Source organism: Pantherophis guttatus, chromosome 1 (genome assembly GCF_059756535.1).
Source record: "Pantherophis guttatus breed Tessera chromosome 1, ASM5975653v1, whole genome shotgun sequence".
NCBI classification, from domain to species: Eukaryota; Metazoa; Chordata; class Lepidosauria; order Squamata; family Colubridae; genus Pantherophis; species Pantherophis guttatus.
This window is the reverse complement of record NC_142063.1, coordinates 57,154,836-57,169,519: the sequence shown is the minus strand read 5'-3', so window position 1 is coordinate 57,169,519 and position 14,684 is coordinate 57,154,836. Positions and strand designations below refer to the sequence as shown.

The window sequence follows — 14,684 nt, the reverse complement described above, 5'->3', positions numbered from 1 at the left end:
TACTAATACTGCATGAAATGAAAATGTTACATTTGCCAATTCCTTGGGAAAATATTACATTATGTTGCATTCCTCTCAGAACTATAGCCAGTCCTTTCTTCATTCTTTTCTGCCAGGAGCAGCCAAATTTAGCATCAAAGGCCTGAAAAAGAGCAGGTAAGTCGTGGTTTGCCTGCTCCTCTGTAACAGAAGGCAAAATTTTTTAGAGGTGATTGGGACCCTCAAGGAGAGAAACTCATTATGATTTAAACCAGCCTTTCTCAACTCAGTGAGCTTCTTAGAATCCAACTAAGTTACCAACCTCATCAGCAAAGTAGGAGTCACGACATTGTAAAAGGCCAGCTTAGATGATTGATCTACAGTGACCTTTTAAGGAAAAGTTTGTGTTTAAGTTTGTTATCCCTACATTTTTTGCCTGCTTTTGCTAGTTTTTGAAAAACCCTTCTTCAGTTTTGTAAATTGAGAGCCTCTGCTAGGAAATTGAGAAATACACGCTTTTATATAAAAAAAACAAATACAAGCCCATCTTCCGATTGCTGCAATTTAAATCACGAAAGAAACATCTGGGAGAATAGGTAACTTTAAAAACCAAGAAAATACCAAACTAATACTGGCAGGGTAATGTGTGTACATTGTAACCCAAGAGTTTATTCACAGCAGGCAAGAGGTACCTAGGAAAAAAAATGATGGTGAGGTATACGTGGACTGAGATGGGGAACCAAATTAGTAACATATGTACACAACCTCCCGGACATATCACTGTTTAATCTAGCCAAAGAAAACAAATAAAAGCACTTTGTGTACGAAAGCTGGACATTTCTTCCCATTCACCCAATATCTGCAGGTAGAATCTTACATGTAACATGTGAATCTAGACCTAAGGGCAACCAGTAGATGATACCAAACAGATTTCACTGTCACTTGGCTTCCATCTAGTGGTCATCCAGATTCCTGAAATGAAAATACCCCTGGCCTTTATAGGTGTTTTAATCACAGCTCCTGTGAATGTTCAGAGCAACGATGTGCAGTATATTCATCATCATACTTCCCAATGGCATCTCTGGCTACCTGCTTGTTGAAAACAAGTACCAACTTTGCTGGCGCTAAACTTTCTTTGAAAATAGCTCTCTTGCAAAGCTCCATTCACTTCACACTTTCCGCTATTATAACAATTACATTTCAAAAAATCTGTTGGGCATCCAGACTTTAGGGAGGCAAGAAGGAATTTTCTGATACTTTAGTTCTACTGAAAACTATTTATTTTCAGTTGCATACATATTTTGGAAGTTACAGCATTTCTGTTTTTAGCTGGCACACTTATCTTGGAAGTTACACTATTTTATACATTCTAGATTTTCCTTTGTGGGAAATACTATTCATTCCATGATCTCAACTTAACTTTAATTGCTTCTTTGGAGAGGTATGCCTCAATATACACCGTGTAAAAAACAGAATTTCCCCTCCAAGGAAGATGGTGTTGAAAATCATATAAACTCTATACATCTATAATATTTGCATCTTTCTTTTCTGCAAGCTTATGAAAAGGTGAACTGTATATGCTACTTTGATAGAGATTCTACTTGACTTTCAATCTTTGGCTTTAAAAAGTGGGCAACATGTGGATCCGAAGTTGCATGTGGCCCCCAGAAATTGAACTGACAAATTTTGGCAATAAACTACTAAAAAACAATGTGCATTTTCTCATTTTTAGCAAAAAAATAAAATAAAAATCGAACTAGGAAAGGTTATATGTGTTTTGTTTAACTCAACAGAAAGGAAAATTAAATCCACATATCAAAAAATAAATAACAACAAAACCAGAAAAATTCAGCTCTAATTGATGATATTACCCAATATATGTATATATACATGTGCATATAGATATAGATATATGCATGTATATTGCATATATGTGATAGTCAACTCTATAGCCCTATCCCTGGTGACTCAAATGGTACTGTTGCTATCCTCTTGCAGTGCCTGCAGACTATGGGGGCCTGAATGGGAGGACAACAGACTTCAGCTGAATCCTGGCAAGACAGAATGGCTTTGGGTGCATGGAGCTTTGAGATGTGGGACTCCAACATCTTTAGTTCTCAAGGGGATGGCACTACCTAAGACAGACCAGTGTGCAACTTGGGGGTTATCCTAGATTTGTGACTCTTGCACCAAGAGTGGGTGGCATTTGCAGTTTTGAGAGTCTTTGCTGTGCACAACTTTGTTGTGTATCAGTTGTGCCCTTTCCTGGATCAGGAGGCCTAGGAATGTGCCAGTCATTCAAGCCCTGGTCACCTCATGCTTGACTATTGCAATGCACTCTACTTGGACCTTTGAAGAGCATTCAAAACTGCAGCCGGTGCGGAATGCAGCAGCATGGTCAGTCTTTGGGGCCCTAAGCGTGGCCCATGTTACACCGCTGTTCCATGAGCTGCATCGGCTGCCAGTTTGGTTCTAATTCAAAGTGTTGGTTATCACCTTTAAAGCCCTTCATGGCATGGGTCCAGGTTATCTGTGGAAATGTCTCACTCTAAAAGGATTAGCCTGCCCACAGCCATGCCAGAAGAAGAGGCATGCTACAGATCCTGTCGGTCAAGGAAAGTTTGACTGGCAGGGACCAATAACAGATCCCACTCCTCATTCTACTCCTTCCCTCCCTGTCTTTTAGTCACAATTCGTAATTTGTATTTTTATTGCAGTTGGATATATGTGTCTGTATAGTTTTATTGCTTTTACTGTCATAAGCTGCCCAGAAATGCCTTGCGGTGAGATGGGCAGCAAACAAATTTAATAAAATAAACAAACAAACAAACAAATGATCAACTGTCAAAAGTCTACCTGTCCTTGTAAATCTTAACCCAATAATTTATTTGCTAGTATGATAAACCAGCGTACTGGATTATAGAAGTCAAATGGCTCTAAAAGAACCGTTTTGGGATCATTTAATTGGCCTAGATGTTCTTATTTATTTTTCCTAGCTACATTTCCTCACATTTTTTGGGAGGAAAACTGTTTTTGAACATCTTCCTTCCCCACTCCTCCAAAAGTATACATTAGAAAAGGTTTGTTTGTCAACATGGAAAGAGGGCCCTTAAAAAAAGTATGACTCTAATGAACAACATGGAAAGGAAAATAAGCATTTCCTGAATTCTTTATTTTCCCAATTCTTCAGGCATCTAGTTTTATTGTACACTGCCTGGAATCCCTCTTTGAGGGAGATGGGTGTATCAGAAATATGAAAAATAAATAAATAAAATCTTATCTCCTATTTTTCTTTTGAAGAGTATTGTATGAATTTTCCATTTCACTTATTTTATGGATTGTGTTTGCTTTAGATCTCTACTTTCTTGCAAATGATTTTTTTCTCCCTTTTTTAAATCTCAGCAATACTTTTGGAAGATTTACTAGGCTAATAAGACAGGGTTAATTGCCACTCAGAGGCATTTAGGATTGAATAAGAAATTGAACCTGATTTTCTCAAGTCCGATATTCCTAACCTGTTTCTCTCACACTGGTGAAGCTTAGAAGTGTTGGACTTCAGTTCCTGGAATTCTCTGCCACTATGGTCAATGGTTCAACGCAAATGCCTTAATTATTCCCTTCTGTTGCAAAAAAATAAAATAAAATAAAATGACAAAACAAACTATTTCTACACTTGAAAATCTGCTTGGAGGATGAACTGGGAATTTTGTTGGAGACATTATTAAGAATGAGTCTAGAATTTAGCATGGGCATTCACAAAGTGGGAGCAAGAGGGGCCAATAACAATGCATTGTTATTGGCCCCTCTTGCTCCCACTCTGTGAATGCCATGCTAAGTTCTAGGCTCATATGTAACCATGGCATTTGCAGGAAGATATCATCATGAGCTTGTTGTCATTTTGATGTCTTTCTTCTTTGTTATGGATGCCATGCAACATTCTACTTCAAACCTGCATGACCAGATTTTTCAAGGTACTTCCCCCAAAGCAGAAGGATTTGTTGGGTTGAATGCCACAGGCTCACTGCTTGGTCTTTACTTTTAAAATCATGGTAATATTGCTGAAAACAAAACAAAACAAAACAAAAACCCCTGTTGGCGAAACTATAATAAACCGGTTAGCATTTGCTACTTGAAACCATGTTTATGAACATAATAGGTAAAACATGCATGAATTTAGCTTTCCCCAGTTTAAATCATTCTTTCTTTCTAAACGAATATCAGAAAAATACATCAAAATGATCTCAACAATTATTTATAGCATCTGACCATGCTAAAAAGATTTTCTTTGTTCAATACTTTGACTAATTCTCAGTTTCAAGCTTTGACTATAATAAACATCAGATTCTGTTTATGTTTGCTATAAACTTGTCAGTCCTCAATAAACAGATGTACCCACTGGCTGGTTTTGCTGTCGAAGAACTGCCAAAGTGCACACCAGCTCTTAAATTAAATGCTATCGAATCCAGAGAAGTTCAGCTATAAAAGTCCTATTTGAAGCAACTCATCCCACACTTAGCCTTGCTACTGAGGATGGATATTATGTCATCAGCATTCTACCGAAAAGTTCTAAAGGAATTTTACAAACATTCTGCCTCACTTTAACAGAAAGCTAATGTGACCTTTAATACGCTGTTAGACACAGCCTGACTCTAGTAAGTCTCAATTAAATTTTATGTTTTGTGGCTCCCATTTTCTTGTAATACATGAACAAAGTTCAAGGGACGACTCCTACTTTGAAGATTTAAATTCCCTATTGAGAGAATTTATTTCTACTTAGAGAACTCTTTGGAGGTTGTGTTTTTGAACTAGCCAGCACAAGTTGAGGAGAAAAAGACTTTGCAAACTCATGTAAGATTCTTGCATTTTCTAAACTCTGACCCCCTTTTTTCCTGAGGATTTTAGACATTTCAATTAATTATGGCGCTAATGTCCCCATTTTCTATGATAGATATTTCAGGCTGCTACATCTATCCAGGGTAGATGCATTAGTGGAAACATTGGGAATTGTAGTGCAAAATGCCTAGAGTACATTAGTTGCAAGCCTAACTACTTCCTCTCCTCCCCAACTCATGCTTTTTAACTTGTTTATATCCCATTTTCAGGGTTTCCAGAATTCTTTAAATTCCTTTGATTTACCCAAGCCATTTGGGGATTCAGAAGCCATGATATGGTACTGAATGTTGAGGTATTTGTATACCAAATCTGACTTAGTTAAGGGATGTCAAAAGAACTATCTTGTAGTTTTTTGAAATGATTATTTTCTGAAAATTAAGATGGGGAAAAATACATCTGTGTGCTAGACCGGTGAATAGTGCATTAAGAATTCCACTGGAGCAAAAGATATTATTCTACTCTTCCTCCCATGTCTTTTCTTACACAGCCAGAGCAACAAACTGGGTACTATTAGATACATGAGAGTGATGTTCCTTGGGATGCAGCAATGGCGTAGAAGGGCTTTTGCCCAGCTCATTCCTTCCCTTCTCAAAAACACCATTACCAGCTGTTGCATTTCTGCATTACCAAACTTCATTCTCTTTGGTTCTATGATACCAATCTGAGATTTTTCATATTTAGCTTGTCCCTTTGCTATAGCTTAATCTTCTTCTAGTGCAAATTCTGTTTAACAGACTCAGGGTTTGTATTGCCTTAGCTTCTGTCACCTGGTCTCACCTTAAATGCCAATGCAGTGTGTAGTTAAAAATTATGGATTAGGAATTAGGGAGGGTCATGTTCTAATTCATTCTCAGCCATGCTCATTCATCTCTCTTAGTCATTTTCTCTCACTGCAGGATTCTCACAGTATTGTTGTTATGAGGAAAAATAGGCCAAACACCATGTACATCATTTGAACAATTTGAACAATTATTTGAACAATGATCAAATAATTACTGCAAATACATAACGTGTGGACCTACATAGATTGTCTGATTTAGAAGAAATTGACTTGTTTTTGTTCTGCAATGATATAAATTTGACTAAAGAAGAGGCAGCAAAATTTTAGCACTTCTGATTTCTTTGGTAGCTAATATAATTATTTAAAATTTAAAAGTATGATTTAAAAGTGAACCAAATATAAAGCAAATGACATGTAAAAGGATAAATACCTTCAAATGTTACAGGTAATAAAAATACCAAGAAACAAAAACCGTTATGTATTTAAAAATCAATCATTCCTATTTGGATGCCCAATGTGTGTCTCCAAGGGCTGCCCAGGGGTACAGCGATGATGGAGGGAAGAATTCAGTAGAGCCCCTAACTCTTGGTTTGGCAATGCCCGAAGTAAAAAGGAGCCACAAACAGTCTATTCAACATACTGTAATATATTCCAGACCAAAATTCACTCGGTGCTGGAAATTACTATCTATTGATGGATTATTTTTCCATTAATGCTCAATTAGCTTTGACTCTATGATATCCATTAATTAGAACCCATTTAAAAGACTTCAGAGCTATTTTAATGGTCCTGTTTGTGCACTTCCCATCCCAATGGTAAATGTTTGTGCAACTGAAATGCTTTTATTTTAACAACGACATCATTTCAGTGTTTCTTTTTTTTTCTCTGAAGGCAGGTGCCCGACTGCTTGTTGCAATGGGGCATGCCACATCTGTGACCTTTTGTGCTGGTCTGTATGGCTAAAAGCAGGTTAGCTATGAAAGAAAATCACCTCACATTATGGAAATCCTGTGGAGCATGGTCAAGATAGTGGCATGTGTTTGCAGTTGTCTGGATTTCTTGCCTTAATTGTGTCTTTCTATGAAACAAAAATGTTGATGTTTCTCTTAAATGGCAAAGGGTTGCTTATTACTTTACATTTTGTACTCGGATAAAGTTAGCCAAATATAATATTGGGTACATAATAAGTCAGCTTTGAAGTGCACATCTGTGTAGAAATGGCCACTTTTTTTTCTTCAAAACATGCATAGCTCTCATGTGGGAAAGGTCTGGATGTATTTTTAATACTGTTTTTGTACCTGTCTGACATAACAAAGGCAAGATCACACGACTGTTTCATTTTTTTTCCAATGCATTCTGGCATGCCAAATTATCACGGGAGGAAAAAATGCTTTTATTTTATTTTTGAAAAAGGAAAAAAAAATAATAAGCTGCTTTTGAACATACTTCAATGGCTCTGAAGACTAGTAGGTAAGCCAAGGGACATTCTCGAGTCCCAAATGTTTTTTTCTGACCAATCTCTTCTTAATCTATCAGTCTAAAGCAGAAATAAATGTTATTACAGATTCTGCTATACATTCCTAGCCCATGATTCTGTGCTCTCCTTAGCATATACTACAATTTCAACTCAACAAAATTAAATGAAACAGAGCACTTCTTTCTACATGCCCCTAATGTTGAAATCCTGTAACAAGCTATATTCAGATAAAGTAAGCCAATATGAAAGCCAGCTATTCACCATGTTTAAATTATTGACTGTTGCTTGTCATTGAACAAGATATTTATATTTCTTAAATGTCTCCAATAAACTAGCTAAGCAGTCTTCCAAAAGCAATTAATTCCATAGAAAAGATCCTGTTACCACAGCCACTTATTTTTCAAGTTTTTTACAATAGCAGAAATACAGAAAAATAATAATCTTGTACTATAAATCCAGACAAAAAAGCTGCAGTCCTTGAATTGCTCAGCATTTTATTTTTTTTTAAAAAAGGAAATAGTTTTCTTTTCTGTGGAGAAAAATAACCTAGTGTTCTTTCTCTCGCTAAACTGAAGATGAAGATCTGAAAAAGAAAACAAAATTCTTCATGCTTTTTTCCTGTCAACATTATGGCCCGCCAGTCATTGATCGTGAGATTTCTAAGCAGCTCCCATACAGACTAACACCAGCACAAAAGTTTTCATTTATTATTTGGCAGTGGCTAAGCCCACGAAAGGACTTGCAGCGAGACTCATTAGAAAGGCCCATGTCTGCTTGTGTTAAAAAACGTAAGTGTTACAGTCACTAATCTCTGGTGATGACAGAGCAAAGTCTAGAAGCAGATGCTATTCAAAAGGCTATTGTCCTCTTCTTCCATACCAAGATTTAGTAAGTTGTTTTTATATTGTTTTAAGAACTACCTGCTATTGCCAGTATGAAAAAGACCATGCCTGCCTGAAGTCATTTTTTTTTCCAAACTAGCAGATCACAGCAGCAGAAAGAATAATATTTGATGTCTTGGATAAATGCATGCAAGCAATTGAGACAGGTTATTGAAACTGATTGAGGGCTGAAAGGCAGCATCAGGCCTGCTAAATGTCTGATTTAGGGCTCTAACAAAATGGAAAGATAATTCAGAAGTTTAGAACCTCATGGTTTGTTCAAAAGTGGAAGTAGAAGCATCTGTTCTCCATCCATGTTTATTTGTTTTATCCAAGGGTTCATGAGACACCAGAGAGAGGAGGATGCATGTTGACATTTGGGTACAATGTCACCAGCCTTGAAGGAGATAGTAAAATTCCATTACTGAAATGGCCCAGAACATTATACTAACTACTGCCCAGCAACAAATATCTTTTTGGGGATAAGGTTGAGAGGATGGATATCTATGAACTTTCAGATGGTATTGGAGGATACAAATTATCTTTACTTTTTCAGTCTGAGTTCAGACTTGATTTTAAACAGAATCAATTCTGGATGCTTTATGGATCATCTCCTCTGAGGAGGAGACAAAAGAGTAATATTCTGCTTCCCGTACTTGCTTTGATGGTTTTGGAATGTTCTCCTATTGTACATATGATGTGGCATTCTCATATGATCTGTACTTGAGATTATGGTTATTCCTACAGGTGAAAGAGTTCCACCAGGATGGATAGTTACACTGCCCCTACTTCAGGGGTGAAATCCAGCAGGTTCTAACAGGTTCTGGAGAACCGGGAGCAGAAATTTTGAGTAGTTCGGAGAACCAGCAAATACCATCTCTGGCTGGCCCCAGAGTGTGGTGAAAATGAAGATTTTGCAATATCCTTCCCCCAGGAATGGGGAGGGGGAATGAGATTTTGCAGTATCCTTCCCCTGAAGTGGGGTGGGAATGGAGATTTTGCAGTATCCTTCCCCTGCCATGCCCACCAAGCCAAACCATGTCCACCAAGCTATGCCCACAGAACCGGTAGTAAAAAAAATTGGATTTCACCACTGCCCTACTTATTCTTGATTAAGGAAAATGCATCTAAGAGCCTAGATGAAAGAAAACATGAAATCCCCATTCCCCAGACTAGATTGCTAACACACCATGACTGATCAAAGTATGAACAAATGGACAATGAAATAGAGGGTACAAACAAGCAAACACAATAAAGTTATTGAGCCAGTAGAAAATTATCTCAGCATAAAATTTGAAAAATCCTGTTTTGCTTCAATAGTAAGGCCAGAAAATAATGCTGTCCTTATACATTTTAGGCTATAAGTAAAGGGATGGTTTTATTCCTCTAATAGTCCTTACATGTGGGGGGGGGACGGGATTACCAATCACTTTCCTTAATATTGGGTGGCTTTGGGCAAGTATAGGCAAGTGTTTGACATGGCATATTTAGTTAAGGGTTAAGGCCCACAATAACAAATAATTTATTTATTATTTATTTTATTTTATTGAATTTCTATACCGCCCTTCTCCCGAAGGACTCAGGGCGGTGTACAGCCCAAAATAAAACCATGACAATATAAAAATTAAAAGCAATTTAAAACAATTAAATAAATTGGCCAAAAAACTCTACTAAAACAACCCATTAAAATAGTAAAATGTTATTATTATTTAGGCCGGCCCTGCTTGTTGGAATAATAATGTTTTTAGGGTGCGACGAAAGGTACGAAGGTCGTGAATCCTACGAATCTCCGGGGGCAGGTCATTCCAGAGGGTAGGGGCCCCCACAGAGAATGCTATCCCCCTGGGGGTCGTCAGCCGACATTGCCTAGCTGACGGCACCCGGAGAAACCCCTCTCTGTGGGAGTGTACCAGTCGATGGGAGGCTATAGGTGGCAGAAGGCGGTCTGATAAGTAGCCAGGTCCCAAGCCATGGAGCGCTTTAAAGGTGGCAACCAACACCTTGAATCGCACCCAAAAGACCAGGAACCAGTGCAGCTCACGCAGGAATGGTGTTACATGGGAGCGTCGAGTCGCTCCCATAATTACCCGTGCAGCCGCATTCTGGACCAGTTGGAGCCTCCGGGTGTTCTTCAAGGGGAGCCCCATGTAGAGAGCATTACAATAGTCCAGACGGGAGGTGACGAGGGTGTGAGTGACTGTGCGTAGGGAGTCCCGGTCCAGAAAAGGACACAACTAGTAAATCAGGCGAACCTGATAAAAAGCCCCCCTGGCCACAGCTGTCAGATGGTCTTCTAAAGACAGCTGCAAGTCCAGAAGGACACCCAAGTTGCGAGCCCTTTCTGAGGGGGTCAAGGTCTCACCCCCAATAGTCAGTGATGGAGTCAACTGACTATGACGGGATGCCGGAAACCACAGCCACTCGGTCTTGTAGGGGTTGAATCTAGCTGACGGGAGATATTCTCTGTTTGTGACCTTCAATTAGACTATTTATGAATAGAAGGAAGGAAGGAAGGAAGGAAGGAAGGAAGGAAGGAAGGAAGGAAGGAAGGAAGGAAGGAAGGAAGGAAGGAAGGAAGGAAGGAAAGAAATCCTACCCAAAGTCCTATCAAAAACAGCCCAGCTGTCCAGTTATAATCCTAGAGGAGGGTATGGGTAAGCTCTTCTGAAAGAGTTGGACCTCTGTCCAAAAATAATCTGGGTATATAGCAAACAGGTACAGAGGTTGGACATAAAACAGGAAGGAACAATTGATAATGAGTGAGTTAGAAGTACAAGGAAATGGCAATGATGGCAATGAGCCTAATTCTGATCTCATGGTACTCTGGAAGTAGCCTATGGAGACCCATATAGCTGGAATGAAATAGGAAAAATGGCCTCTGGATAATCAAAGTAATAAACAGTACAGCGATCTAAAATCCTTGAAAGATTGTTCTACAATTGTTTATGAAATTAACAAACCCCAGTTCTATTTCCACATTGAAATTAACGTTCATGGCAGCACAGATCTAACATTCTCAACCTGTTAACAACAGATCTAGTGTTGTTTCAAAAAAGCAATAAACCTATTTCTACAAGAGGCTTTGTAAGACCTGAGAAGCACTTCAGAAAGCTAAAGTAGATGTAGCCAGGTGTCTGGTCTTCCCTGTTATTCAATAGCCATGGAGGACATTTCCCCCAAAATAGAGGGAGGTTACCTGCCTCATAGCAACCTAAAATCACTAACAGAAACTGAGCAGTTTCCATCTTAAATCATGTCAACAGCTACATTGTCAGTGAAGAATGCTAGATTATACCTTGGACCAACATTATACCTGGAGAAAGGGAAACTTCTGGACAATGTTAAGCTGCTTCATCTGTGGGCTGGGGAAGAGATAAATGTAATGTCATAAGGAGATGCATATAAAAATGGCTATAAGGGCATGTTAAGGGGGTTGTGACAATATGCCCAGAGAATCCAAAAATTGGAGCAAATAGCTCTTAAAAGAAATAAATAATCCCTTATGCAACTAGCCCTGGCAACTTTACCTCTACCTTCCAGTTTCTACAGGCTTTGGGTATGAATTCTGAGGCTCTGTCACATTAAATCTGTTTTAATCTCCAGGTTTTTATATTCTACAGGCATCCAGCCAAGTTTGACTGACTGAGAAGGAAGAAACTCCTTAACTTCCTTTCCCTCTGAATTCCAATTGCCTGCCACTCATGGGACTATTTAAAAGTTTTTAGGAGACCTCAGTGAGACAGCATGCCATTCCATCTTAAGAGCTAATCAAGTTAGCCAGCATTAAATTTTGCTGTTATTTAGTTGGTTACATTTTAATTTTTCTATCTTAGTTTCTATTGAATATCTTAAACATGTTATAAGAAAGTTTATAACATCAACACTAAATACATAATGAATTAAAATAAACGGGGAGAAAGATCCATGTGAGAGGCTTATCATAGGGTCAATAGAGGAAAATCCTAATTTCTCATTTTTTGTACACCTGCCAACTATGCTATTGCTTATAACACTGCCAGTTCCGATATTAAACGATTTGGAGAATTAGCACTAGTAGCTGCAACCCTATCAAACCAGATCAGGGGTGTCAAACTCAAGGCCCGCGGGCCACATCCAGCCTGTAGGGTGCTTAGATCTGGCCCATTGGGCTTCCCTGGAAACAGCGAAGGACTGGCCAGCGAAGGACTGGCCAGCGAACAGCGAAGTGCCTCTGCCAGCGAAAATAGAGCTCGGGAGGCCTCTTGAAATCCACACCTGTTAAAGTTCCAAGTTTGAAAAACATTGATCTATTTTGTGATATGTTAGGCGAGAGTCCATCACAATCTAGATACAACCTAGAATTGTGGATTTATAGTCCATCTGATCAAAATCTCAATTACCGTAATAAAGAAAGAGCTGGAATATTAGTAACAAATGCCTGTCCAGCCTAGTCCTAAATACTTTCAGTAAAGAAATCTCTTACTCTCTAGGTCAGGAATAGGAAATAGTTTTCCTCCAGGGATTGCAGTTTCATATTATTTTTAAATGTGTTTTGGCTTCTGAGGTCCACTACTGATGATGGAATGATATTACTAGACTGTGTGGGGCTGAGATTTTAGGCCCTTTTTTCTTGATTTTGGAAGCAGTTCATTTTTTTGTCTTACACAAAACATATATTTTATTACTCTAGAGACTGAGCACAGCTATTTTAAACTTCAATCTATGAAGCGGGGGGAAGCAAGAAAGAGGGGGACATGCTGCAAAATTTGGCTGTGTATTTTTTTGGGCAGGAGCTTTAGAGACTGCAAAAATGGGAGCCCGCAGATTGCTTCCCTCCTGCTCCAGATAATTGGTGTCACTTTGGAACTGCATGTACTTTTTTCCTTATGATATGATAAGGCTATTTCCAGTCATGAGAAATAATGTTCTAATAATCCAAAAAAGTTGTTAATTGCCTGGAAGCATCTGTTACTACTCTTGAAACAATAGGGGAACTGACCTCTAAATTAAGCATAAATTTCAAGGAAACTTTTCTTATTTTTCTTTTGTTTAAATCTGACATCAATTTACCTCATGTGATGTCAGTAAAATGGCATATTGTCATGATCTTTCTCACAATTAAAATACAAAAGATGGTTTCACAGTCCTACATATGCCCACTTTCTTAGTTCCTTAGCATTTCTGCAAGGAGTATTTGTAATACATAAAAGTTGTCATTCAGTAATAATTAATAAAACCACACCCTTTTCACATTAATAAAGAAATACTGTAAACACTTCAGCCCCAGTCACATAAATCTTTACACATCATAAAGTTTAATATACCAGAAGCATCTCAGTTGGTTAAAAATATTCTAATTGCAATGAACAACTCTGTATGTTTTCTTTACCTTAGAACTCCAGAATGAAAAAAAGGTACAGATGTGAAATGAATGAAATGCAGTGCAATCACATTTTTTAAAGGAGTAAAATCATAAAATTATAATGTATAGCGGTATTCTTACCCTTCCGTCCGGAATATGGTTTTAAAACTGTCTCCAAGGCTCTTGTACCCGGAGGGATCAGATTTTCCTCTTTGAATTTGGAACCTATAAAAGTAGTGAATGAAAACTTAGAAGCTATACAAGGGTTTAAAAATATACATTTTACAAGTGTTGTAAGAGTTTTCTGAATGTTATGCTCATATTTTATTTTGCACTTCCTTCTTGAATGTTCAATATACATTGTTTCAGGTAATTCTTAGGGATGTAAAAGAGATTTGCCATGAATTTCTTTCAAGTGAAATAACATAGTCTACCAACACGGGCTCTATTACAGCATAAACAGGAACAGACCTTATAGAACCTACAAATGTCTTTAGAATATTTTCTAAAGTATTTTCTAAATAATTTCTTAAAATATTTCCTTAAAAGATCTATATTAATGGCAGTGACAAACCAAAAAAACCCTGATACAGAAGGACACATCTAAAAAAAACCCTGAACAAAACACTATCTATGGGGAACAGTGGTATACGAATGTATATGGCCATGTAAATTATACTAAATAAATACATATTATTTTGACCAGAGCACATAATCAGTCCATGCAGAACCTGTATCTGGAAGTTTTCAAGATCACTTTATAATTTGCAGGACCGCCTTCTGCCGCCGATAGCCTCCCACCGACCAGTACGTGCCCACAGAGAAGGACTCCTCAGGGTGCCGTCAGCCAGGCAATGTCGGCTGGCAACCCCCAGGGGGAGGGCCTTCTCTGTGGCAGCTCCTGCCCTCTGGAACAATTTGCCCCCGGAGATACGAAGGATATCAGATCTCCGGGTCTTTCACCGTGCTCTGAAAACTTTTCTTTTCCATCAAGCAGGGCTGGCGTGAAACCCCCCCCCCTCTTTTTTAGTCTTTTTAGTTTTTTAGTTTTAAATTGTCATGGGGTTTTAAATTGAACTGTTTTAAATTGGGCCAGTTATATAATTCTTTTAACAATTTTAATTTTTTATCTGTATGTGTTTCAGCTCTGGCTGTTCACCGCCCTGAGTCCACTAGGAGAAGGGCGGTATACAAATTGAAATAAATAAATAAATGAATAAAAATAAATAAATTTGTAAAGAATAGTACATTATGTTCACAGAATTAAACTGAAATACAGCTTAAATGTTCTATCGCATCACAGTCTCATAATATTTAAACATCTCTTATGTT

The 14,684-nt window shown here is 38.1% G+C and overlaps 1 protein-coding gene across 2 annotated transcripts in view; it reads right to left on the bottom strand.

Annotated features, from left to right (window-relative positions):
- The window catches only part of SLC25A21 (solute carrier family 25 member 21), a 263,467-nt gene that overhangs the window by 55,123 nt on the left and 193,660 nt on the right, over positions 1-14,684 (bottom strand). For both annotated transcript variants that reach the window (XM_087874625.1, XM_034418043.3), the window contains one exon: positions 13,494-13,577. In XM_087874625.1, the coding sequence (XP_087730751.1) occupies positions 13,494-13,577 (84 nt within the window). The remainder of the gene's footprint in view (positions 1-13,493; positions 13,578-14,684) is intronic.